Source organism: Lethenteron reissneri, chromosome 21 (genome assembly GCF_015708825.2).
Source record: "Lethenteron reissneri isolate LAM-NWPU_2019-01 chromosome 21, ASM1570882v1, whole genome shotgun sequence".
In the NCBI taxonomy this organism is placed as follows: domain Eukaryota; kingdom Metazoa; phylum Chordata; class Hyperoartia; order Petromyzontiformes; family Petromyzontidae; genus Lethenteron; species Lethenteron reissneri.
In genome coordinates, this window is record NC_083799.1 from 17823546 (window position 1) to 17850136 (window position 26591).

A 26591-nucleotide genomic window follows, 5' to 3' on the forward strand; every position below is an offset into this window, starting at 1 on the left:
GGAAAGTATAACTTTTACACATGGTGCTTTGACAAATACTGCATTAGAAAGCAAACAAAAAGGTCAATATGTGTGTATTATAAAGTAGCACCCCCAAGGAAAATAACACGATGCACCTTCGATGATGACCACTCGACCCTGGCGTGACGACGGTGGCCTCCAACAAATCCACGCGCTCGCAATAATCAGGATGCGATTGTACAACAACAACAACAAGCAGCACACACAAACACTTACACGCAAACACACACGTGACGCGAGCTTGAATTGCACTCGGCCTTTCGGGATGGAGTAGGAAAGTGGGGGAGGTTGTATCATGCATTGCATACCAAACACAACATCGCTCCGATTTCCTCTCCCTCACTATCTCTCGCCCCCCTCTCCATCTCTCTAGCCCCCCTTTCTCTCGTCTCTCTCTCGCCCCCTCCATCTCTCTAGCCCCCCCCCCCCTCTCTCTTGTCTCACCCCACTCCCTCTCTCTCGTCTCTCACCCCCCTCTCTCTCTCCCCCCCTCCCTCTCGTCTCTCACCCCCTCTCTCTCTCTCACCCCCCCTCTCACCCCCCCTCTCTCACCCCCCCCTCTCACCCCCCCTCTCGTCTCTCACCCCCCCCCCCTCTCTCACCCCCCCCCTCTCTCTCACCCCGCCCCCCCTCGTCTCTCACCACGACGAAGACCAAAAAATCCTCTCCGCCGTTCATCCGCCACGTGACGGCGGCCCGGCCAATGCAGGCGCGAGACCAATAAAGCGTCCGTCAATGTCAATGTCAGGCCGCTTTATTGGCACATTCCGACACTGCAACCACCACCCCCCGCACCACCCCACACCCCCCAACGCCTGCCTCTCTCTTTTGCTGCTGCTGCTGATGCTGCTGCTGCTCTCTTCCTCATCGTCTCAGCCAGCCAGCGTCCGGCAGAGCCAAACTCGCACAGCCAGCCAGCCAAGCCCGTCCAGCTCGCCACATAACCATGACCTTCACCGCGTAGCCCCCCCCCCCCTCCACAGACACACACATCCCCACGTGCCCCCCATCCACCCCTCCCCCCTCGCTCCTGCCCCCCCCCCCTCCTCCCCCCCCGGGTTCACATGTACAGATCCCGCGCTCAAATAAACACCGCGCGGCACACGGAGGCGCAGAAACATGGAGGCGCTCGGCACCGCGTCGTTCCCGGGCAGCGGCCAATACCGCAACTGGGTGAGCCACTCGCCCCTCTCCTACTCCATCGCGGCCGCCGCGGCCGCAGCGGCGGCGGCGGCGGCCGCGCAGCAAGCGCAGCCTCCGGGCTCCTTCTCGGAACGCTCCTCGGCGGGACACCACCAACACCACCAACACCAACAACACCAACAACAACACAACGACCACGACCACGGCGGCGGCTGCTGCTCCCCGGAGCCGGACAAGGCTCTGGGCTGCGGCCACGGAGGTGCAAGCCACCACCACCACGGTGGAGGGGGTGGAGGTGGTGGTGGTGGTGGAGGCCAACTCCTGCGGCCAGGCCACCCGCACGCGCCGCTCCACGCGTCCAACCCCGTGCACGGCAGGGCCGCAGAGTCGCCCGTGGCGGCGGGAGGGGTCGGTTCGTCGTCCGCCGCGGACGACGTGTTCTGGGCGAAAGATTACGGCTTCTACCACCAGTACCACCAGGGGTACGCGGGCGCGTACCACCACCACCAGCAGCACCAGCACCAGCCCGTGTCGCCCTACCTGGACGTGTCCGGCAGGGCCGACGCCGCGTTCCTGCACGCTGCTCAGGACCCCCATCAGGCGTGGGCACCTCAGCCCGGCGCGTTGTGGTCCCCGCAGCACGCAGGTAACCGTGGGTGGGTGGTGGGTGGGGGACTTGGGGAGGGGGGGTGTGGGGGCTTGTGGGTGGGGGGGGGGTGTGGGGTGGAGGGGGGGGCAGTGTGATGGTTCAGGGTAGTAGGGAGCTCGCCCCCCCCGCCACTCATCCACCACCACCATCACCACGCGTGCACGCTGAGTAGTCCCCCATTGCATCTGCATGGAGTCTATGGGGGTTTTCTTTTGCCCTCTTACCTGCAAGTTTCCTATAACCCCGCTCGATTCGTATAAACACGTATTCGCTTTTGAAACTATTACAATTTTAGTTACTTTGACGTTTGCTGCGGGGCGTTTTTAGTAGCGGCGGGGGCTGTCGCAACACTCCGTGATGCTGCCAATTATTAGTTTTTTGTTTAGCAAAAATAACATGCAAATAAATTGATAACCACGAGGCGTGGTGACGGGCGAACGTGACATCAGAGACGAGAGCGATGTTTTGTGGCAGGCCGGCGACTAATTGTAGACGCTAAGACGAGGCCGAGGCGGCGAGTCTTAATTAGGATCGCCCAAAGCCGAATTTGCATCATGAACGTGTGGACAATTAATTGAGCTGACCAAGCCGCATTTAGTGAGAGAGAGAGCGAGCGAGTTATTCTCCGAATCACGGAGCTTTGAGTTAAACTTGTCTACAACAGGATAAGTAACATTGACCTCCGGATGAATTCACTCGTGGGTGTGTTTATTGTTGTTAAATCTTAGAAACCTTTATTACGCCTAATAATCCTACGTCGAATACTCGATGCGTACAGCATTCACGTCTCAATGATTGACAAATTAAACTCGAATTCATAACGATGCTTCGTCCAAGTCAAATATGTGTGTGTGTATATTTAATTTGCAATGTCTACGTTGTGTCTCGTAAAGCGTTTGTGTGTGCATATATATATAGCGCGTTTACAGAATACGCTTCATTAACAACGAATGATTAACTCCAATTTAGCCCCGTAAATATTTTCACGATATATCCATAAACTAGTATTCTGTTATTGTTGCAATTATGCAATTTTAAGTCAAAATCTCACTAACAATATTACGCAAATAATCCTCCTCCACACTGAATTCATAAAACACTTTAGTTAAAAAAATCCCACAACACACATCCCGGACCTGTTCGTATTATAGAGGCAGCATAAGTGAGTGTGGGTTCGAATAAACGTGGGGGGGGGGGGGGGGGGGAGCAGTAGTGTAGTGGTTAGCGCACTACTGTACGAACCCGGCGACCCGAGTTAAATTCCAATTCCCGCTCACGACCAATAACAGTGGAGAATACAAGCAGCGGTACTGGGCCGCCCCTAGGTCAACTCAGACAACAATGAGTTACCTGGGGCTCGCCAACGACACTTGCCCCAACAGTCTGTCCAAGGCTATACAGGGGGATGTTTGTATTTGTATATATATATACGTGTGAAAATTACACTTTCCTACAAACTTGGCTCAGCCGAATGACCAAAGTGCACGATTATGCTTCCGAGTGAACGTTAAAGACCATTTTGTGTAAGAGTCGCGTACAGGTGAGGCCCTAATTTGCGTGCTCATTCATTTAAGGTCACTGCTGTCCACGAGATTTGATGAACTCCGAAACAAAATTACTATTTGGCAATTTTTAATACGTATAAAAAAAAGAGATTCACAATTTTTCTTCAGCTGGATATTGTATAGAGGCGTTTCCGCTGTAATAACATCGCTTTCCAAGTAATTCGAGGCGCTCTATTGCGCAATGTTTCCACTCGTTATGTAGTTTATCACTCGCATTGTTTGAGTTATAATGTTAGCATTCTTAACAATATGGTGTATATTTGAACAAACAGAAAACGCATTAGCACTGTAACCCATAACACCAAGTGCAGAAGTTAATACATGACGAACGATTTAAACAGTGACTAGTGTTGTATACATTGCGTGAGTAGTGTGGGTATACCATGGCAAGTCCTGTTCGCGAGCATCCTATGAATGTCGGCACGGCACACGATGGCGTGGGTAGCCAACACCACGCCCGGCTACCTTGGTCTCCCTATTGGCGATGTTTACACATCGCATCGGGTACTCGTTTGAGGCTGAGTCAACCTAGGGGAGGCCCAGGACCGGTTCATATAATCGTCACTGTTGTTGGCCGTGAACGGGAATCGAACTCGGGTGGCCGGGTTCTTAGCGCAGTGCGCTAATCGCTCCCCCACCGCTCCCCACACACCCACATCGGTCCATGCACTGCGTTACGAACCCGGCAGCCCAAGTTCGATTCCTACTCACGGCCAACAACGGTGGCGAGCATCTGAACCGGTTCTGGGCCTCCTCTGGGTCGACTCGGCCTCAAATGAGTACCTGGTGTGGTGTATCGCCACTGGGGGAGACAAAGGCGACCGGGCGTGGTGCTGGCCACCCACCTCCCTCGGGTCCTGTGAAGACCTCCATAGGTGCTACTCCTCGCGAGGACCACTTGCCCCAACATTCTGTTCAGGCTATAGGCGGGAGCGGGACCTTTGTCTTTGTGATTAGGTACACATATCCTGTATAAAAAAACGTTAAGATTGCATTGTAGCTTGTAGAGTATATATATATATAATTTGGATATTATTTGGGTTTTTCGGTGAAGGCACGTAGATAGGTTGAGTTTTTTGCTATTTTATTTTATTTGAACCTATCTACGTGACTTTACCGAAAGACCCAAAGCATATGAATTCCTGCCGTCGCGAAAGCTTTAGGTCAAGATTAGAATTTGGATGTTCACCAATACGTCAACGGTCTATACACGGTCAAGCAAAAACAAACACGATAAATACGATGTCTAAAAGCAAGTTATGAACGCGTTCTTTTAAAATATTATTAGAACCCCCCCTCCCTCCCAAATATGTGTAATTAACTGCACATTTCACATCGCATGTCCGGAAAAGGAGAGCGAGAGAGAGATATTGTGCCGTAGGCCTGGGCGCGTGGCTTTGGGTGTTTAAGACAGCCTTCAGGAGTAAACATCTCTCTCTGTCTCTGTGTGTCTCTCTTTGTGTCTCTCTCTGTGTCTCTCTCTGCGTCTCTCTCTCTGTGTCTCTGCGTCTCTCTCTCTGTGTCTCTCTCTGTGTCTCTCTCTGTGTGTCTCTCTCTGTGTCTCTCTCTGCGTCTCTCTCTGTGTCTCTCTCTGTGTCTCTCTCTCTGTGTCTCTCTCCGTCTCGTGATGTCGTGATGGTCTCTCGGGGTAGCCCGGAGACGAACGTTGGGGAGCCTGTATCCTCTGCAACGCCAGAGACGAAGACCCCCCCCCCGTGTCGTCTCAACAGACTGTTGGGGCAAGTGTCCGTGAGCGAGCAGCGCAATCGATACGCGCCGGGGTTGGTGGGCTGGTCAACTCCCCACCACGCCCGCGGGGAAGGCTTTGCCGCCTCTCCTCCGTGGAAGTGAAGTTAAGGCTGAGTCGACCTAGGCGAGGCCCTGTCTTGAGACCCAAGCGTCATCGCAGTGATTGACGTGACCGCCGCCTGGATGTTGGCTGCAAGCGGGAATTTGAGAGAGAGAGAAGAAATCTCGGAGCGCGAGTCGGCTCGCTCCTTGACATGGACTGTGGCCTTGCAGCCCGTTTGTTCTCAGTAGTGACACAATCGACACGAACATGCATGGTGTCGATACACACGTGGCTTCGGTGAAGTAAGCTGTACTTACGGGACGTGCCTCATTTGTGTTTTAGATTATTTAACTTCTATAAAAAAATAGATCTGGCTACGTCACGTACCCCAGATTAAGAATAAGAAGAGCCACTGCCCTACACTACCGCTCCCCATAACAAGATCCCCCGACGAAGCCTTCAACAAAATGCCGAAGCGTCCACAAAAAGCCACGCGTTTGTTATTTACATTCACCACAAACGGCGCTCGTGATTATTACGAGATATATATTTATTTAATAAATACATTTCCGCTTATCATTGGGACTCCAACGGCGGAATGGGGGAAGGCTCCTTTAGCAGCACGGTTGGTCGCTGGTTCACGAGCGTTCGTCCAAGCGAGCCAGACTCGAGCCGAACCGACACCGCGGGTCACCAAACCGCGGGCGTCGCAGAGTCTCCATTAGTCCCTGGGCCGTTCCCCGCGCTCCTCGTCAGGCGCAGACGTGGACATGCGAATGAATATAAATACAAATACACACATCTCTCGATATTTGTCAGCGTCTTTATTCTGTTGGTGCAAGTGCTGTTAGCGAGTGCCAATTAAAGGCGGGTACGGCACACGATGCGTTTGGGTTTCAAGTCCCACGCCCGGCCGCCTTTGTCCCCCCCCCCTAAGTGGCGATGTTTACACATCGCGCCAGGTACTCATTTGAGGCTGAGTCGATCTAGACGAGGCCCGGGACCGCGTCATATAATCGGCACTGGTGTTTTGGGCCGGTGGGCTGGAATCGAACTCGGGTCACTGGGTGCGTGGCGATGTGCGCTAACCACTGCACGGCCGCTTCCCACAATACAAAAGACAAAGATTGTGTGAAGATCCCCCGTATAGTCTTTACAGACTGATAGGGGCAAGTGCTGTTAGCGAGCACCTATTAAGGCCGGCACGGCACACGAGGGGGGTGGGGGGTGGAGGGCCAGCACCGCTCCCGGCCGCCTTTGTCTCCCTATCAGTGGTGATGTTTACATATCGCGTCAGGTACCCATTTGAGGCTGAGTCTACCTAGGGAAGGCCCGGAACTGCATCACATTATAATCGGCACCGTGTGTCTGTGGGCCGGTGAACGGGAATCGAACTCGGGAAGGGCCGCATCTCCACGACACAAAAACCCCCCACGCCCACTGCACGGCTTTGGCCGCGCTTTAGGTCGACTCGGACTAAAATCTAAATAGCTGGAGGCCTCTGCTCATGTCGCGGACGCGTCGGCGCGCGTGGGAGAGTTCCCCGTCGGAGTCGAGCCCGCGGCGTGCGTCCGAACTCGCATTCGAACGCGCGCGGCCAACGCGGTTGACGTGACCCGTGTGTGCACGCGCATACCACGTGGAGTCAGCGCGCGCGCACATCGCACACGCCACGCGGTGCACGCGCGTCCCGCCTACCCTGTGGCCACGCGACTCCAACCGGGAAGAGGCGACGCGTGGCGCCTGATTCTGGTGGCGGTGTTGGGCCGCGCAGTCGAGAGGGTGGTGGTTGTGGTGGTGTGGTGGTGGTGGTGGTGTAGAGAGGGTGGTTGTGGTTGTGGTTGTAGTGGTGTGGTGGTGGTGCAGAGAGGGTGGTTGTGGTGGTATAGAGAAGTTGGTGGTGGTGTAGAGATGGTTGTGGTTGTGTGGTGGTGGTGGTGTAGAGAGGGTGGTTGTGGTTGTGGTGGTGGTTGCCGTGGTGGTGTAGAGAAGTTTGTGGTGGTGGTGGTGTAGAGATGGTGGTGGTTGCCGTGGTGGTATAGATAGGGTGGTGATGGTGTAGAGAGGGGAGTGGTGGTGTAGAGAGGGTGGTTGTGGTTATCGTGGTGTAGAGAAGTTGGTGGTGGTGGTGGTGGTGTAGAGATGGTGGTGGTTGCCGTGGTGGTGTAGAGAGGGTGGTGATGGTGTAGAGAGGGGAGTGGTGGTGTAGAGAGGGTGGTAATGGTGGTGGTGTAGAGAGGGTGGTGATGGTGTAGAGAGGGTGGTAGTGGTGGTGGTGTAGAGACGGTGGTAGTGGTGGTGGTGGTGAAGAGGCCGTAATTAATCTATATATTGGGGGGGACATCCCCCCCAATATTCAAATATGCTCAATGTCCCCCCTATAAAGAATATAAAAAGTAATCATAATTGCTATGCTATGTAAATAAAAATAACAATTTGCTAAACCTTGGCTACAAAATCTGGATTTGTCTTCGTGTAAATCAATGCATAGATTTCTATTTATATGATTATGGTTGTACTTTATTAATCTCTAATCTCAAACATTACATACAATGAAACAAGAACTGGTAAAAAAGTAAAAACAGAGCAATGTAATACAATACACTATTAGACATTATTGTAAAAAATAAAAATAAGTCCATCCCATATGTTAGTGAATTTTGAAATAATTTTTAGGCAGGAAATGGCAGGAAGTGAGTTTTCAAATTTAGATTTTTTTTCTGGGTTGGGACCCCCAGACCCACTTGAAGATTTGGTCCCCCCCAATGTTGAATCCATGGTTACGGCCTTGGGGTGGTAGTAGTGGTGTAGAGAGGGTGGTGGTGGTTTAGAGAGGGTGGTGGTTGTGGTGGTGTAGAGTGGGAGATGGTTGCGGTGGTGGTGTCGAGAGTTTGGTGGATGTGGTGGTGTAGTGAGGGTGGTGGTTGTGGTGGTGTAGTGAGAGTGGTGGTTGTGGTGGTGTAGTGAGGGTGATGGTTTGTCGTAATGTAGTGAGGTTGATGGTTGTGGTGGTGTAGTGAGGGTGGTGGTTGTGGTGGTGTAGTGAGGGTGGTGGTCGTGGTGGTGTAGAGAGGGTGGTGGTTGTGGTGGTGTAGTGAGGGTGGTGGTTGTGGTGGTGTAGTGAGGGTGATGGTTTGAGGTGATGTAGTGAGGTTGATGGTTGATGTGGTGTAGTGAGGGTGGTGGTTGTGGTGGTGTAGAGAGGGTGGTGGTTGTGGTGGTGTCGAGAGTTTGGTGGATGTGGTGGTGTAGTGAGGGTGGTGGTTGTGGTGGTGTAGTGAGAGTGGTGGTTGTGGTGGTGTAGTGAGGGTGATGGTTTGTCGTAATGTAGTGATGTTGATGGTTGTGGTGGTGTAGTTAGGGTGGTGGTTGTGGTGGTGTAGTGAGGGTGGTGGTCGTGGTGGTGTAGAGAGGGTGGTGGTTGTGGTGGTGTTGTGAGGGTGGTGGTTGTGTCGGTGTTGTGAGGGTGGTGGTTGTGGTGGTGTAGTGAGGGTGATTGTGGTGGTGTAGTGAGGGTGATTGTGGTGGTGTAGTGAGGGTGGTGGTTGTGGTGGTGTAGTGAGGGTGGTGGTTGTGGTGGTGTAATGAGGGTGGTGGTTGTGGTGGTGTAGTGAGGGTGGTGGTTGTGGTGGTGTAGAGAGGGTGGTGGTTGTGGTGGTGTAGAGAGGGTGGTGGTTGAGGTGGTGTAGAGAGGGTGGTGGTTGTGGTGTAGAGAGGGTGGTGGTTGTGGTGGTGTAGAGAGGGTGGTGGTTGTGGTGGTTTTGTGAGGGTGGTGGTTGTGGTGGTGTAGTAAGGGTGGTTGTGGTGGTCTAGTGAGGGTGGTGGTGGTGTTGTGAGGGTGGTGGTTGTGGTGTTGTAGAGAAGGTGGTGGTTGTGGTGGTGTAGAGATGTTCGGTGGTTGTGGTGGTGTAGTGAGGGTGGTGAGTGTGGTGGTGTAGGGAGAGTGGTGGTTGTGGTGGTGTAGAGAGGGTGGTGGTTGTGGTGGTGTAGTCAGGGTGGTGGTTGTGGTGGTGTAGTGAGGGTGGTGGTTGTGGTGGTGTAGTGAGAGTGGTGGTTGTGGTGGTGTAGAGAGGGTGGTGGTTGTGTTGGTGTAGTGAGTGTGGTGGTTGTGGTGGTGTAGAGACGGTGGTGGTTGTGGTGGTGTAGTGAGGGTGGTGGTTGTGGTGGTGTAGTGAGGGTGGTGGTTGTGGTGGTGTAGTGAGGGTGGTGGTTGTGGTGGTGTAGTGAGAGTGATGGTTGTGGTGGTGTTGTGAGGGTGGTGGTTGTGGTGGTGTATTGAGAGTGGTGGTTGTGGTGGTGTAGTGAGGGTGGTGGTTGTGGTGGTGTAGTGATGGTGGTGGTTGTGGTGATGTAGTGAGGGTGGTGGTTGTGGTGGTGTAGAGATGGTTGGTGCTTGTGGTGGTGTAGAGATGTTCGTTGGTTGTGATGGTTGTGGTGGTATCGAGATGGTTCGTGGTTGTGGTGGTGTAGAGATGATTGGTTGTTGTGGTGGTTGTGGTGGTAGTGGTGGGGTAGAGAGGGTTGTTGGTTGTGGTGGTAGAGCGGGTTGGTGGTTGTGGTGGTGCATAGAGGGTGATGGTTGTGGTGGTGTAGTGAGGGTGGTGGTTGTGGTGGTGAAGAGAGGTTGCTGGTTGTGGTGGTGTTGTGAGGGTGGTGGTTGTGGTGGTGTAGTGAGGGTGGTGGTTGTGGTGGTGTAGAGAGGGTGGTGGTTGTGGTGGTGTAGTGAGGGTGGTGGTTGTGGTGGTGTAGTGAGGGTGGTGGTTGTGGTGGTGTAGAGAGGGTGGTGGTTGTGGTGGTGTACTGAGGGTGGTGGTTGTGGTGGTGTAGTGAGGGTGGTGGTTGTGGTGGTGTAGAGAGGGTGGTGGTAATGGTGGTGTAGAGTGTTCGTGGTGGTGTAGTGAGGGTTGTGGTTGTGGTGGTGTAGTGAGGGTGGTGGTTGTGGTGTTGTAGCGAGGGTGGTGGTTGTGGTGGTGTAGTGAGGGTGGTGGTTGTGGTGGTGTAGAGAGGGTGGTGGTTGTGGTGGTGTAGAGAGGGTGGTGTTCGTGGTGGTGTAGTGAGGGTGATGGTTGTGGTGGTGTAGTGAGGGTGGTGTTTGTGGTGGTGTAGTGAGGGTGATGGTTGTGGTGGTGTAGTGAGGGTGATGGTTGTGTTGGTGTAGAGAGGGTGGTGGTTGTGGTGGTGGAGTGAGGTTGATGGTTGTGGTGGTGTAGAGATGGTGGTGGTTGTGGTGGTGTAGAGTGTTCGTGGTGGTGTAGTAAGGGTGATGGTTGTGGTGGTGTAGAGATGTTCGGTGGTTGTGGTGGTGTAGTGAGGGTGGTGGGTGTGGTGCTGTAGTGAGAGTGGTGGTTGTGGTGGTGTAGAGAGGGTGGTGGTTGTGGTGGTGTAGTCAGGGTGGTGGTTGTGGTGGTGTAGTGAGGGTGGTGGTTGTGGTGGTGATGTCAGAGTGGTTGTTGTGGTGGTGTAGAGAGGGTGGTGGTTGTGGTGGTGTAGTGAATGTTGTTGTTGTGGTGGTGTAGAGACGGTGGTGGTTGTGGTGGTGTAGCGAGGGTGGTGGTTGTGGTGGTGTAGTGAGGGTTGTGGTTGTGGTGGTGTAGCGAGGGGTGTGGTTGTGGTGGTGTAGTGAGGGTGGTGGTTGTGGTGGTGTAGAGATGGTTGGTTATTGTGGTGGTTGTGGTGGTAGTGGTGGGGTAGAAAGGGTTGGTGGTTGTGGTGGTAGAGAGGGTTGGTGGTTGTGGTGGTGTAGAGAGGGTGGTGATTGTGGTGGTGTAGTGAGGGTGGTGGTTTTGGTGGTGTTGAGACGGTTGTGGGTGTGTAGAGAGGGTTGGTGGTTGTGGTGGTAGAGAAGGTGGTGTTCGTGGTGGTGTAGTGAGGGTGGTGGTTGTGGTGGTGTGGTGAGGGTGGTGGTTGTGGTGTGTAGCGAGGGTGGTGGTTGTGGTGGTGTAGTGAGGGTGGTGGTTGTGGTGGTGTAGCGAGTGTGGTGGTTGTGGTGGTGTAGAGAGGGTGGTGGTTGTGGTGGTGTAGAGAGGTTGTGGTTGTGGTGGTGTAGAGTGTTTGTGGTGGTGTAGCGTGGGTGGTGGTTGTGGTGGTGTAGAGAGGGTGGTGGTTGTGGTGGTGTAAAGAGGGTGGTGGTTGTGGTGGTGTAGAGAGGGTGGTGGTTGTGGTGGTGTAGTGAGGGTGGTGGTTGTGGTGGTGTAGTGAGGGTGATGGTTGTGGTGGTGTTGAGAGGGTGGTGGTTGTGGTGGTGTAGTGTTCATGGTGGTGTAGTGAGAGTGATGGTTGTGGTGGTGTTGTGAGGGTGGTGGTTGTGGTGGTGTATTAAGGGTGGTGTTTGTGTTGGTGTAGTGAGGGTGGTGGTTGTGGTGGTGTAGTGAGGGTGGTGGTTGTGGTGGTGTAGCGTGGGTGGTGGTTGTGGTGGTGTAGAGATGTTCGGTGGTTGTGGTGGTGTAGTGAGGGTGGTGAGTGTGGTGGTGTAGGGAGAGTGGTGGTTGTGGTGGTGTAGAGAGGGTGGTGGTTGTGGTGGTGTAGTCAGGGTGGTGGTTGTGGTGGTGTAGTGAGGGTGGTGGTTGTGGTGGTGTAGTGAGAGTGGTGGTTGTGGTGGTGTAGAGAGGGTGGTGGTTGTGTTGGTGTAGTGAGTGTGGTGGTTGTGGTGGTGTAGAGACGGTGGTGGTTGTGGTGGTGTAGTGAGGGTGGTGGTTGTGGTGGTGTAGTGAGGGTGGTGGTTGTGGTGGTGTAGTGAGGGTGGTGGTTGTGGTGGTGTAGTGAGAGTGATGGTTGTGGTGGTGTTGTGAGGGTGGTGGTTGTGGTGGTGTATTGAGAGTGGTGGTTGTGGTGGTGTAGTGAGGGTGGTGGTTGTGGTGGTGTAGTGATGGTGGTGGTTGTGGTGATGTAGTGAGGGTGGTGGTTGTGGTGGTGTAGAGATGGTTGGTGCTTGTGGTGGTGTAGAGATGTTCGTTGGTTGTGATGGTTGTGGTGGTATCGAGATGGTTCGTGGTTGTGGTGGTGTAGAGATGATTGGTTGTTGTGGTGGTTGTGGTGGTAGTGGTGGGGTAGAGAGGGTTGTTGGTTGTGGTGGTAGAGCGGGTTGGTGGTTGTGGTGGTGCATAGAGGGTGATGGTTGTGGTGGTGTAGTGAGGGTGGTGGTTGTGGTGGTGAAGAGAGGTTGCTGGTTGTGGTGGTGTTGTGAGGGTGGTGGTTGTGGTGGTGTAGTGAGGGTGGTGGTTGTGGTGGTGTAGAGAGGGTGGTGGTTGTGGTGGTGTAGTGAGGGTGGTGGTTGTGGTGGTGTAGTGAGGGTGGTGGTTGTGGTGGTGTAGAGAGGGTGGTGGTTGTGGTGGTGTACTGAGGGTGGTGGTTGTGGTGGTGTAGTGAGGGTGGTGGTTGTGGTGGTGTAGAGAGGGTGGTGGTAATGGTGGTGTAGAGTGTTCGTGGTGGTGTAGTGAGGGTTGTGGTTGTGGTGGTGTAGTGAGGGTGGTGGTTGTGGTGTTGTAGCGAGGGTGGTGGTTGTGGTGGTGTAGTGAGGGTGGTGGTTGTGGTGGTGTAGAGAGGGTGGTGGTTGTGGTGGTGTAGAGAGGGTGGTGTTCGTGGTGGTGTAGTGAGGGTGATGGTTGTGGTGGTGTAGTGAGGGTGGTGTTTGTGGTGGTGTAGTGAGGGTGATGGTTGTGGTGGTGTAGTGAGGGTGATGGTTGTGTTGGTGTAGAGAGGGTGGTGGTTGTGGTGGTGGAGTGAGGTTGATGGTTGTGGTGGTGTAGAGATGGTGGTGGTTGTGGTGGTGTAGAGTGTTCGTGGTGGTGTAGTAAGGGTGATGGTTGTGGTGGTGTAGAGATGTTCGGTGGTTGTGGTGGTGTAGTGAGGGTGGTGGGTGTGGTGCTGTAGTGAGAGTGGTGGTTGTGGTGGTGTAGAGAGGGTGGTGGTTGTGGTGGTGTAGTGAGGGTGGTGGTTGTGGTGGTGTAGGGAGGGTGGTGGTTGTGGTGGTGATGTCAGAGTGGTTGTTGTGGTGGTGTAGAGAGGGTGGTGGTTGTGGTGGTGTAGTGAATGTTGTTGTTGTGGTGGTGTAGAGCCGGGGGGGGTTGTGGTGGTGTAGCGAGGGTGGTGGTTGTGGTGGTGTAGTGAGGGTTGTGGTTGTGGTGGTGTAGCGAGGGGTGTGGTTGTGGTGGTGTAGTGAGGGTGGTGGTTGTGGTGGTGTAGAGATGGTTGGTTATTGTGGTGGTAGTGGTGGGGTAGAAAGGGTTGGTGGTTGTGGTGGTAGAGAGGGTTGGTGGTTGTGGTGGTGTAGAGAGGGTGGTGATTGTGGTGGTGTAGTGAGGGTGGTGGTTTTGGTGGTGTTGAGACGGTTGTGGGTGTGTAGAGAGGGTTGGTGGTTGTGGTGGTAGAGAAGGTGGTGTTCGTGGTGGTGTAGTGAGGGTGGTGGTTGTGGTGGTGTGGTGAGGGTGGTGGTTGTGGTATGTAGCGAGGGTGGTGGTTGTGGTGGTGTAGTGAGGGTGGTGGTTGTGGTGGTGTAGCGAGTGTGGTGGTTGTGGTGGTGTAGAGAGGGTGGTGGTTGTGGTGGTGTAGAGAGGTTGTGGTTGTGGTGGTGTAGAGTGTTTGTGGTGGTGTAGCGTGGGTGGTGGTTGTGGTGGTGTAGAGAGGGTGGTGGTTGTGGTGGTGTAAAGAGGGTGGTGGTTGTGGTGGTGTAGAGAGGGTGGTGGTTGTGGTGGTGTAGTGAGGGTGGTGGTTGTGGTGGTGTAGTGAGGGTGATGGTTGTGGTGGTGTTGAGAGGGTGGTGGTTGTGGTGGTGTAGTGTTCATGGTGGTGTAGTGAGAGTGATGGTTGTGGTGGTGTTGTGAGGGTGGTGGTTGTGGTGGTGTATTAAGGGTGGTGTTTGTGTTGGTGTAGTGAGGGTGGTGGTTGTGGTGGTGTAGTGAGGGTGGTGGTTGTGGTGGTGTAGCGTGGGTGGTGGTTGTTGTGGTGTAGAGGGTGGTGGTTGTGGTGGTGTAGTGAGGGTGGTGGTTGTGGTGGTGTAGCGAGGGTGGTGGTTGTGGTGGTGTAAAGAGGGTGATGGTTGTGGTGGTGTAGAGAGGGTGGTGTTCGTGGTGGTGTAGTGAGGGTGGTGGTTGTGGTGGTGTAGAGAGGGTGGTGTTCGTGGTGGTGTAGTGAGGGTGGTGGTTGTGGTGGTGTAGTGAGGGTGGTGGTTGTGGTGGTGTAGTGAGGGTGATGGTTGTGGTGGTGTAGAGAGGGTGGTGGTTGTGGTGGTGTAGAGTGTTCATGGTGGTGTAGTGAGGGTGGTGGTTGTGGTGGTGTATTAAGGGTGGTGTTTGTGTTGGTGTAGCGAGGGTATTGGTTGTGGTGGTGTAGTGAGGTTGATGGTTGTGGTGGTGTAGTGAGGGTGGTGGTTGTAGTGATGTAGTGAGGGTGGTGGTTGTGGTCGTGTAGTGAGGGTGGTGGTTGTGGTGGTGTAGTGAGGGTGGTGGTTTTGGTGGTGTAGAGACGGTTGTGGGTGTGTAGAGAGGGTGATGGTTGTGGTGGTGTAGTGAGGGTGGTGGTTGTGGTGTTGTAGCGAGGGTGGTGGTTGTGGTGGTGTAGAGAGGGTGGTGGTTGTGGTGGTGTAGAGAGGGTGGTGATTGTGGTGGTGTAGTGAGGGTGGTGGTTGTGGTGGTGTAGTGAGGTTGATGGTTGTGGTGGTATAGTGAGGGTGGTGGTTGTGGTGGTGTAGTGATGGTGGTGGTTGTGTTGGTGTAGTGAGGGTGATGGTTGTGGTGGTCTAGTGAGGGTAGTGGTGGTGGTGTTGTGAGGGTGGTGGTTGTGGTGGTGTTGTGATGGTGGTGGTTGTGGTGGTGAAGAGAGTGTGGTGGTTGTGGTGGTGTAAAGAGGGTGGTGGTTGTGGTGGTGTAGAAAGGGTGATGGATATGGTGGTGTAGTGAGGTTGATGGTTGTGGTGGTGTAGTGAGGGTGGTGGTTGTGGTGGTGTAGTGAGGGTGGTGGTTGTGGTGGTGTAGTGAGGGTGGTGGTTGTGGTGGTGTAGTGAGGGTGATGGTTGTGGTGGTGTAGAGAGGGTGGTGGTTGTGGTGGTGTAGAGTGTTCATGGTGGTGTAGTGAGGGTGGTGGTTGTGGTGGTGTATTAAGGGTGGTGTTTGTGTTGGTGTAGCGAGGGTATTGGTTGTGGTGGTGTAGTGAGGTTGATGGTTGTGGTGGTGTAGTGAGGGTGGTGGTTGTAGTGATGTAGTGAGGGTGGTGGTTGTGGTCGTGTAGTGAGGGTGGTGGTTGTGGTGGTGTAGAGACGGTTGTGGGTGTGTAGAGAGGGTGATGGTTGTGGTGGTGTAGTGAGGGTGGTGGTTGTGGTGTTGTAGCGAGGGTGGTGGTTGTGGTGGTGTAGAGAGGGTGGTGGTTGTGGTGGTGTAGAGAGGGTGGTGATTGTGGTGGTGTAGTGAGGGTGATGGTTGTGGTGGTGTAGAGAGGGTGGTGGTTGTGGTGGTGTAGAGTGTTCATGGTGGTGTAGTGAGGGTGGTGGTTGTGGTGGTGTATTAAGGGTGGTGTTTGTGTTGGTGTAGCGAGGGTATTGGTTGTGGTGGTGTAGTGAGGTTGATGGTTGTGGTGGTGTAGTGAGGGTGGTGGTTGTAGTGATGTAGTGAGGGTGGTGGTTGTGGTCGTGTAGTGAGGGTGGTGGTTGTGGTGGTGTAGTGAGGGTGGTGGTTTTGGTGGTGTAGAGACGGTTGTGGGTGTGTAGAGAGGGTGATGGTTGTGGTGGTGTAGTGAGGGTGGTGGTTGTGGTGTTGTAGCGAGGGTGGTGGTTGTGGTGGTGTAGAGAGGGTGGTGGTTGTGGTGGTGTAGAGAGGGTGGTGATTGTGGTGGTGTAGTGAGGGTGGTGGTTGTGGTGGTGTAGTGAGGTTGATGGTTGTGGTGGTATAGTGAGGGTGGTGGTTGTGGTGGTGTAGTGATGGTGGTGGTTGTGTTGGTGTAGTGAGGGTGATGGTTGTGGTGGTCTAGTGAGGGTAGTGGTGGTGGTGTTGTGAGGGTGGTGGTTGTGGTGGTGTTGTGATGGTGGTGGTTGTGGTGGTGAAGAGAGTGTGGTGGTTGTGGTGGTGTAAAGAGGGTGGTGGTTGTGGTGGTGTAGAAAGGGTGATGGATATGGTGGTGTAGTGAGGTTGATGGTTGTGGTGGTGTAGTGAGGGTGGTGGTTGTGGTGGTGTAGTGAGGGTGGTGGTTGTGGTGGTGTAGTGAGGGTGGTGGTTGTGGTGGTGTAGTGAGGGTGGTGGTTGTGGTGGTGTAGAGACGGTTGTGGGTGTGTAGTGAGGGTGGTGGTTGTGGTGGTGTAGTGAGTGTGGTGGTTTTGGTGGTGTAGAGACGGTTGTGGGTGTGTAGTGAGGGTGGTGGTTGTGGTGGTGTAGTGAGGGTGATGGTTGTGGTGGTGTAGTGAGGGTGGTGGTCGTGGTGGTGTAGTGAGGGTGGTGGTTGTGGTGGTGTAGTGAGGGTGGTGGTGGTGTAGAGAGGGTGGTAGTTGTGGTGGTGTAGTGAGGGTGGTGGTTGTGGTGGTGTAGTGAGGGTGGTGGTTGTGGTGGTGTAGTGAGGGTGGTGGTGGTGTAGAGAGGGTGGTAGTTGTGGTGGTGTAGTGAGGGTGGTGGTTGTGGTGGTGTAGTGAGGGTGGTGGTTGTGGTGGTGTAGTGAGGGTGGTGGTGGTGTAGAGAGGGTGGTAGTTGTGGTGGTGTAGTGAGGGTGGTGGTTGTGGTGGTGTAGTGAGGGTGGTGGTTGTGGTGGTGTAGTGAGAGTGATGGTTGTGGTGGTGTTGTGAGGGTGGTGGTTGTGGTGGTTTAGTGAGGGTGGTGGTTGTGGTGGTGTTGTGAGGGTGATGGTTGTGGTGATGTAGTGAGGGTGGTAGTTGTGGTGGTGTAGAGATGGTTGGTGCTTGTGGTGGTGTAGAGATGTTCGGTGGTTGTGATGGCTGTGGAGGTATAGAGATGGTTCGTGGTTGTGCTGGTGTAGAGATGGTTGGTGATTGTGGTGGTGTAGTTAGGGTGGTGGTTGTGGTGTAGTTAGGGTGGTGGTTGTGGTGTAGTTAGGGTGGTGGTTGTGCTGGTGTAGAGAGGGTGGTGGTGGTGTAGTGAGAGTGATGGTTGTGGTGGTGTTGTGAGGGTGGTGGTTGTGGTGGTGTAGAGAGGGTGGTGGTTGTGGCGATGTAGTGAGGGTGGTGGTTGTGGTGGTGTAGAGAGGGTGGTGGTTGTGGTGTTGTAGAAAGGGTGGTGGTTGTGGTGGTGTAGAGAGGGTGGTGGTGGTGGTGTAGTGAGAGTGATGGTTGTGGTGGTGTTGTGAGGGTGGTGTTGTGGTGGTGTTGTGAGGTTGGTGGTTGTGGTGGTGTAGTGAGGGTGGTGGTTGTGGTGGTGTTGTGAGGGTGGTGGTTGTGGTGGTGTAGTGAGGGTGGTGGTTGTGGTGGTGTAGTGAGGTTGGTGGTTGTGGTGGTGTAGTGAGGGTGGTGGTTGTGGTGGTGTAGAGAGGGTGGTGGTTGTAGTGGTGTAGAGAGGGTGGTGGGTGTGGTGGTGTTGTGAGGGTGGTGGTTGTGGTGGTGTAGTGAGGGTGGTGGTTGTGGTGGTGTAGAGACGGTTGTGGGTGTGTAGTGAGGGTGATGGTTGTGGTGGTGTAGTGTGTGTGGTGGTTGTGGTGGTGTAGTGAGGGTGGTGGTGGTGTAGAGAGTGTGGTGGTTGTGGTGGTGTAGTGAGGGTGGTGGTTGTGGTGGTGTAGTGAGGGTGGTGGTTGTGGTGGTGTAGTGAGGGTGGTGGTTGTGGTGGTGTAGTGAGGGTGGTGGTTGTGGTGGTGTAGTGAGAGTGTTGGTTGTGGTGGTGTTGTGAGGGTGGTGGTTGTGGTGGTGTAGTGAGGGTGGTGGTTGTGGTGGTGTAGTGAGGGTGATGGTTGTGGTGATGTAGTGAGGGTGGTGGTTGTGGTAGTGTAGAGATGTTCGGTGGTTGTGCTGGTGTAGAGATGGTTGGTGATTGTGGTGGTGTAGTTAGGGTGGTGGTTGTGGTGTAGTTAGGGTGGTGGTTGTGGTGTAATTAGGGTGGTGGTTGTGGTGGTGTAGAGAGGGTGGTGGTGGTGTAGTGAGAGTGATGGTTGTGGTGGTGTTGTGAGGGTGGTGGTTGTGGTGGTGTAGAGAGGGTGGTGGTTGTGGCGATGTAGTGAGGGTGGTGGTTGTGGTGGTGTAGAGAGGGTGGTGGTTGTGGTGTTGTAGAAAGGGTGGTGGTTGTGGTGGTGTAGAAAGGGTGGTGGTGGTGGTGTAGTGAGAGTGATGGTTGTGGTGGTGTTGTGAGGGTGGTGTTGTGGTGGTGTTGTGAGGTTGGTGGTTGTGGTGGTGTAGTGAGGGTGGTGGTTGTGGTGGTGTTGTGAGGGTGGTGGTTGTGGTGGTGTAGTGAGGGTGGTGGTTGTGGTGGTGTAGTGAGGTTGGTGGTTGTGGTGGTGTAGTGAGGGTGGTGGTTGTGGTGGTGTAGAGAGGGTGGTGGTTGTAGTGGTGTAGAGAGGGTGGTGGTTGTGGTGGTGTTGTGAGGGTGGTGGTTGTGGTGGTGTAGTGAGGGTGGTGGTTGTGGTGGTGTAGCGAGGGTGGTGGTTGTGGTGGTGTAGTGAGGGTGGTGGTTGTGGTGGTGTAGTGAGGGTGGTGGTTTTGGTGGTGTAGAGACGGTTGTGGGTGTGTAGTGAGGGTGATGGTTGTGGTGGTGTAGTGAGTGTGGTGGTTGTGGTGGTGTAGTGAGGGTGGTGGTGTAGAGAGGGTGGTGGTTGTGGTGGTGTAGTGAGGGTGGTGGTTGTGGTGGTGTAGTGAGGGTGGTGGTTGTGGTGGTGTAGTGAGGGTGGTGGTTGTGGTGGTGTAGTGAGGGTGGTGGTTGTGGTGGTGTAGTGAGGGTGGTGGTTGTGGTGGTGTAGTGAGAGTGATGGTTGTGGTGGTGTTGTGAGGGTGGTGGTTGTGGTGGTGTAGTGAGGGTGGTGGTTGTGGTGGTGTAGTGAGGGTGATGGTTGTGGTGATGTAGTGAGGGTTGTGGTTGTGGTGGTGTAGAGATGTTCGGTGGTTGTGCTGGTGTAGAGATGGTTGGTGATTGTGGTGGTGTAGTTAGGGTGGTGGTTGTTGTGTAGTTAGGGTGGTGGTTGTGGTGTAGTTAGGGTGGTGGTTGTGGTGGTGTAGAGAGGGTGGTGGTTGTGGTGATGTAGTGAGGGTGGTGGTTGTGGTGGTGTAGAGAGGGTGGTGGTTGTGGTGTTGTAGAAAGGGTGGTGGTTGTGGTGGTGTAGAGAGGGTGGTGGTTGTGGTGGTGTAGTGAGGGTGGTGGTTGTGGTGGTGTAGAGAGGGTGGTGGTTGTGGTGGTGTAGCGAGGGTGGTGGTTGTGGTGGTGTTGTGAGGGTGGTGGTTGTGGTGGTGTAGTGAGGGTGGTGGTTGTGGTGGTGTAGCGAGGGTGGTGGTTGTGGTGGTGTAGTGAGAGTGATGGTTGGGGTGGTGTTGTGAGGGTTGTGGTTGTGGTGGTGTAGCGAGGGTGGTGGTTGTGGTGGTGTAGTGAGGGTGGTGGTTGTGGTGGTGTAGTGAGAGTGATGGTTGTGGTGGTGTTGTGAGGGTGGTGGTTGTGGTGGTGTATTGAGAGTGGTGGTTGTGGTGGTGTAGTGAGGGTGGTGGTTGTGGTGGTGTAGTGATGGTGGTGGTTGTGGTGATGTAGTGAGGGTGGTGGTTGTGGTGGTGGAGAGATAGTTGGTGCTTGTGGTGGTGTAGAGATGTTCGGTGGTTGTGATGGTTGTGGTGGTATAGAGATGGTTCGTGGTTGTGGTGGTGTAGAGATGGTTGGTTGTTGTGGTGGTTGTGGTGGTAGTGGTGGGGTAGAGAGGGTTGGTGGTTGTGGTGGTGTAGAGAGGGTTGGTGGTTGTGGTGGTGGTCAAGGCCTATGTTACCATCAGTAGGCCTGGGCTCTAAATGTTCTTCGTGCTTTCGGAGTCCCTGATCCTCTGCTCACGATCATTAAGGACCTTCATGATGGTGAGGGGGCCCGGGTTAAACTACATCGCCGGGAGTCAGAGCCATTCCCATACACCTTGGGGTGCGACAGGGATGTCCTTTGGCTCCCACATTATTTAACATCTATTTTGACCACTTAATTCGTGAAGCCTTCAATAGTTGCACCGGAGGAATTTCCACTTGGTACAGATACAATGGGAGACTGATCGATGCCCGGGTGCGGTCAAGAGATGGCTCCCTATTGCTAAACCACGTTATGTATGCCGATGATCTGGTAATTGCTGCTCACTCCGAGGAGGAGTTGGAGGCGCTGCTGCTGAACCTGGAGCTTGCCACCAAGAGGTGAGGCCTCACCGTCAGCCTCACCAAAACTAAGCACCTGCCTGGTTATTTTATACCATCGGACACTCCACCCCCACAACGCCCAATTGGTGATAGGGCAGTTGTGGATAGAGTGGAGAGTTTCCCATACCTGGGCAGTGTGCTCATGACCGGCTCCGGTTTAACAGCAGAGGTCTCACTCCGATCTCACTCCGAATCAGTCGAGCAGCATTATCTTTTCATCGGTTGCCTAACGCTGTGTGGAAGCTACCTGGTCTATCTCTCCGGACGAAGCTTCAGGTATTCTCGGCCACGGTCATTCCCTCCCTTCTCTACACTTGCGAAACGTGGACCCCCCTAATGGAACATCTTCGCCGGTTAGAAACATTTAGGCTAGCCTGCCTACGATCCATCCTGGGTTTAACCAGGCTGGATTGTGTGAGAAGCTCACAAATCCTTGAAAGATCTGGGCAAAGTCCCATCGGTGAGCTTCTCCAGCAGGCAAGGCTGCTTTGGCTGGGTCATGTAGCCCGAATGCCCAGCCACCGCATGTCTAAACAGATTTTGTTCGGCTGGATAGAGGGGGCTTAAAGGGCGCGGCACGGGCTGGAGAAGAGATGGAGTGATGTGGTCCAAGAGGATGTGGAGCTGAGTGGACTTGCCGATGACTGGTACCAGCGATGTCAAGATCGGCCTCTGTGGAGGAGGATCGTGAAGGACGCTGCTGGGCAGTTGGAGGCAGTCGCCCTCCAACAACAACGGAGGGCGGAGGAGTGACGCTCACAACAACGAGCGGAGCGCCAGGTGGCTAAAGCACAGCAAGTTGGCACAGTAGGGGGCACGGGTGGTGCATCAGCCAGTCATTTCGGTCATCTCAGGCAGTCTACCCGTGGCACCTGGGTCTGCCCCGTGCCCTCTTGCCAGCGGGCATTCGACACTTCACGTGACCTCAATGTGCACATAGCCTGGCACAAGCGTCGTGGTGACGTCACCGCCACTTAGTGGCGAATGGCGGTTGTTGTTGTTTTAGAGAAGGTTGGTGGTTGTGGTGGTGGATTGTTCCTGCTGTCGTCTTGGACAGAAGCAACCCGGACATAGAACAATCGTCACCCTACTCGGACCCTTGGTCGACTCGCCGCTGGATGCCACGCCTGCCGCACACGTCGTGAACGTAGTCGACCATCTTCCACCACGTGACGTCCGGCCTAGTCGCTAACCTCGTGGCGCCCGAGGCTCGCGTGTTACCTGGGCGAGCCAAGTTCGTGCCACCCCCCCACCCCAACTTTACCCCCCAGCGCCTCGACGTCGCACCCCCCCCCCCCCCCCCACTGAAACCACATTTATAAATGCACAGAAGTGCACGCAAATCATAGCCCTGCCGACAACTGTGTTCGATCCACAAAATCAATATCTAATTCTTTTTTTAATCCACGAATGCAAAGCCGCATTGAGCCTCGTGACTTTTTTTTCTTCTTTTCAAGATAGTCCTGCATGAGGATGTTTAACCGATATATATATATATATTTGCACAATATGACCTTGGTGGCACTATAAAAATACATATATATATATAGGCCACTGCTGCAGCAATAGTGGCAATGAATACGAATTGAAGCCATTTTCCCTCTCCAAATCGTAACGGATTAAGGAGGCAGTGAGCCGTGTGGTCGAGGTTCCTCTTTCCCATCGCGAGGTAATTCCCCTGTTAGACTATCGGTCCTCTGGCCCACACAGAGGTCTATGGTCTATACGTTCGAATTAATGAGGCGCCGCAGTGGAGAAATGTGAACTCCCTCGCCTGATCTGCAGGGTTCGTGGGTTCGAGCCCAACCCTGATTGCTGTCGATTTGGAGTTTGCGTGTCTCTCTCTCTCCCCCCGTGGTCTCGTGGATTTGTTTTCCTGAGGGCTCTCCGGTGTTTCACTCCACGTTTAGAAACACGCGTTTTGAGTATCTGGCTGCTATAAATGTCTATGGGATAAGCCGACTTCGTTGAGCTATCATTTGTGGTCAGGTCGCTTCTGAAAAACAGCTATGTAGCTCAGTGGGCCTTACCTAGTAAAATACAAAATAGCTTCATTGTTTCATTTGGCGTGTAACTTCTGTAGAATACCAGGGGTAGAACAATCGTAATGATAGCTCAAATATTATAATCATGATGATGATAACTTGATTGAGTCTCAATGCTCCTGCATCGGATGGCCCTACACTGGGATACTTGGCCACATTCTTTAAAGATATATATTATATCGTTTCTTTGCTTTGTATTTAGAAAAAAAAAACGCTTTGCTAGGATAAAATTAATAAAAATCGTCCACGACTGGTGACTCGCGCCTTCGAGGGGATGAACGCTTAAAGATCCGCACAGACGGGTTCATGTAACCCACTTGCTGTACTGTCAATGTCTAATCGCATCCCAGTGAGGGTTCGGGAGTTAAAAAACAATCTCAACATGAATCCACCACCCCGAAACACCACACCCGCCCGATCTGATCACATAGCTCGTAATGATAATGAATCATTCGCGTGCTTGCGGAGAATGTAATTCACGAAATAAACACACAGATACTCCTTAACACACATTTCTCGTTTCACACCAAAAGAGAAAATATATATTTATAATAATAGGGGTTTTCCCATTTTTTTCTGGCAACAAAACTGAAACCTTTTTACAAGGAATCATGTTTGCATTAACCACAATACTTGTGGTCAAAATGCAAACAAAAAACACACTCTGATAACATATGCATTGTCCTTGAAACTGATTGGTTCATACCTGAGACGGCTTTCTTTTGAGCCTCGTCTCAATTGGTGTTAGACCAGAGGACGCCAAAAGGCGTACAGCTCAAAGACAACGCACTATCAAAGTAAGGAGGGCTCGGGGTGAGCATCTACATCATTAGACCTCTTCTTGGTTCTTTCAGTAAAGTCACGTAGAAGGGAAGTAATAAAATAATAAAAATAAAACATTATTATTTTATTACTTCCCTTCTACGTGACTTTACCAAAAGAACCAAGAAGATGAATCCCTGCAGTCACGAAAGCTTTAAATCGAAAAAAAATCATTAGACCTCCTTTGACAGTATCAAAATATAATAATAGGTTTATATATATATTTATATTTCTTACACAACCCACCAGCGGCATGGCCTTCTGGGAGGGCCTACTTTCAGCAGCAGCAGCAGCGATTCCAAGGCAGTCAAACTCCGGACCGGTTTTGACGCGCAGTGTCTCGTCAGCAGGGCTGTCTGTCTTGGCTCGAATCAGTTTCAAGTTTTTCAAGTTTCATTTATTCGGTATAGCCCTGTGAGCCATGTGGCTCTTAAGTCGGGTGCAACCGCAACAATCAAAATATGAACACAGAACATCCCAAAGCGACGACGCGCCACAGAAACATCCTGGAATAAACCAGCAAATATAAAAAAACGTATTTAAACGCTGTGTGCAAAAATCACAATGTGGTGCAAGCCAACAACAACAATTTAGATTAACCATATGTTTTCAAATCACCAAAATAAAGCTATAAAAACAATGTAACAACAGTAATCATAGGAACTGTGATTTAAATGTCACAATACACGATATACATGACACGTACGTTGCGTTGGACGGGCGCACGCGATGCCACTCGTGTTTTCTCTCTCTCTCTCTCTCCCAAAATCGCTCGTGTGGACGCGGCTAACGTCGCCGCGACGTCAAAGTGGAAAACCAGCGTCGTTCGCGCTTTTGTAGCGCGTGCCACGGCCGTCTGGAGGAGGCGCCGTTGTTTTGTTGTCATTTGATGCGCATCTATTTGTATCACTCGAAGACCAATTTGTCTTTTTGTAAAAAAAAATACTGCGCTACGGCGTGTGTGTGCGTGTGTGTCTGCGTGTGTGCGCGTGTGTGTGTGCGTGTGTGTGTGCGTGTGTGTGCGTGTGTGTGTGTGTGCGTGTGTGTGTGCGTGTGTGTGTGTGCGTGTGTGTGTGCGCGCGTGGGTGTGCGTGTGCGTGCGCGTGTGTGTGTGCGTGTGTGTGTGTGCGTGTGTGTGTGCGTGTGTGTGTGTGTGCGTGTGTGTGTGTGCGTGTGTGTGTGTGTGCGTGTGTGCGTGTGTGTGTGCGCGCGTGTGTGTGCGTGTGTGTGTGCGTGTGTGTGCGTGTGTGTGTGTGCGTGTGTGTGCACGTGTGTGCGCGTGTGCGTGTGTGCTCGTGTGTGTGTGCACGTGTGTGTGTGTGTGTGTGCGCGTGTGTGTGCGCGTGTGTGTGTGTGCGCGTGTGTGCGCGTGTGTGTGTGTGCGCTACGCTACGAACCCGCTGACCCGAGTTCGATTCCCGATCACGGCCAACACCAGTGACGATTATCTGAACCGGTCCTGGGCCTCCCCTAGATCGACTCATCCTCAAATAAGTACCCGGTGCGGTGTGTAAATATCGCCACTAGGGAGACAAATGCAGTCGAGCGTGGTGCTGGCCGCACAGTCCCTTGCGTGCCGTGCCGGCCTTCATAGGTGCTCCTCGCTCACAGCACTTGCCCAACAGTTCGTTACAGGCTATACGGGGAATCTTTGTCTTCATGTGTGTGTCAGGGGAGCGGGAGTGTAGTAGTGAGCACGCTGCCCTCCGAACCCGGTGACTCGAGTTGAAATATTTGAGCCGCTCCTGGGCCCTCCCCTAGGTCGACTCAGTCTCAAATGAGCACCTGGTGGATGTGTACACGTGGCCACGGGGGAGACAAAGGCGGCCGGGCGTGGTGCTGCTGGCCTCCCATGCCCCTGATGTGCCGCGCCGGCATTCATAGGGGCTCACCACTTGCCCCCACAGCCCGTTGACGCTATAGGGGGGACATTTATCTTTGTGTGTCGCCGAACAGCACTTGCTCGACGAGGCTATCTTTGCGTGTCGCCGAACAGCACTTGCTCGACGAGGCTATCTTTGCGTGTCGCCGAACAGCACTTGCTCGACGAGGCTATCTTTGTGTGTCGCCGAACAGCACTTGCTCGACGAGGCTATCTTTGTGTGTCGCCGAACAGCACTTGCTCGACGAGGCTATCTTTGCGTGTCGCCGAACAGCACTTGCTCGACGAGGCTATCTTTGTGTGTCGCCGAACAGCACTTGCTCGACGAGGCTATCTTTGCGTGTCGCCGAACAGCACTTGCTCGACGAGGCTATCTTTGCGTGTCGCCGAACAGCACTTGCTCGACGAGGCTATCTTTGTGTGTCGCCGAACAGCACTTGCTCGACGAGGCTATCTTTGCGTGTCGCCGAACAGCACTTGCTCGACGAGGCTATCTTTGCGTGTCGCCGAACAGCACTTGCTCGACGAGGCTATCTTTGTGTGTCGCCGAACAGCACTTGCTCGACGAGGCTATCTTTGCGTGTCGGCCTAACAGCACTTTCTCCCAACGCTCTGCGCAGGCTATAGGGAGGCTCTTTGTCGTTGTGTGTCGGTGTGTGGGGATTACGCACGGGGGACGCTCGATCCGACAGCGGCGGCTGCTGCTGCTGCTGCGGCTGCTGCTGCTGCGGCTGCTGCGGGAGTCGGAGGATGCGGCGGAGGAGTCACAGGCGCCGCGGGAGTCGGAGGATGCGGAGACGCCCCGGGGGGGCAGCGACGAGTGCGCAAGAAGCGCGTCCCGTACACCAAGGGGCAGCTGAAGGAGCTCGAGGCGCACTACGCCGCCTGCCGCTTCGTGAGCAAGGAGACGCGGCGGCTCATCTCGAGCGAGACGAGCCTCTCGGAGCGCCAGATCACCATCTGGTTCCAGAACCGCAGGGTCAAGGACAAGAAGGTGCGCGCCAAGCAGCGAGATTGACCATCGGAGGGGAGACCTTACGACGCTCGAGCCACGGCGCGCGCCATGTGCGTGCGCGTGAGAGTTGTCCTCTTGCCCCAACAGTCTGTTGAAGGCTATACGGTTGGGGGAGGGGGTCTTTGTCTTTGTATGTGTGAGCTGCGCGTGATGGGGAGCGGTATTGAGAGTTGTTGGGACGACCTGCGGCTGCACTACGATGTCACGCTCACGGTCGCCAACCAACGCCAGCGACGGTCATATTGAGCCGGCCCTGGGCTTCCCTGAGGTCAACTCGGCTTCAAATGAGTGCCCGTGTGAGATGTGTAAAAAATATAAATCTTCTGGGGACACAAATGCCGTCGGTCTGACAACCCCACCCCATCGTGTGCCGT

General features: G+C 53.8%; 1 protein-coding gene across 1 annotated transcript; it reads left to right on the top strand.

Annotated features, from left to right (window-relative positions):
* The first annotated feature begins 1140 nt into the window (after positions 1–1140).
* Positions 1141–26220, top strand: LOC133345343 (homeobox protein Hox-A13-like). Its single transcript, XM_061556021.1, has 2 exons — positions 1141–1831; positions 25985–26220. Exons 1-2 carry the CDS (start codon positions 1141–1143, stop codon positions 26218–26220), a joined length of 927 nt encoding a protein of 308 aa, XP_061412005.1.
* The last annotated feature ends 371 nt before the right edge of the window (positions 26221–26591 follow it).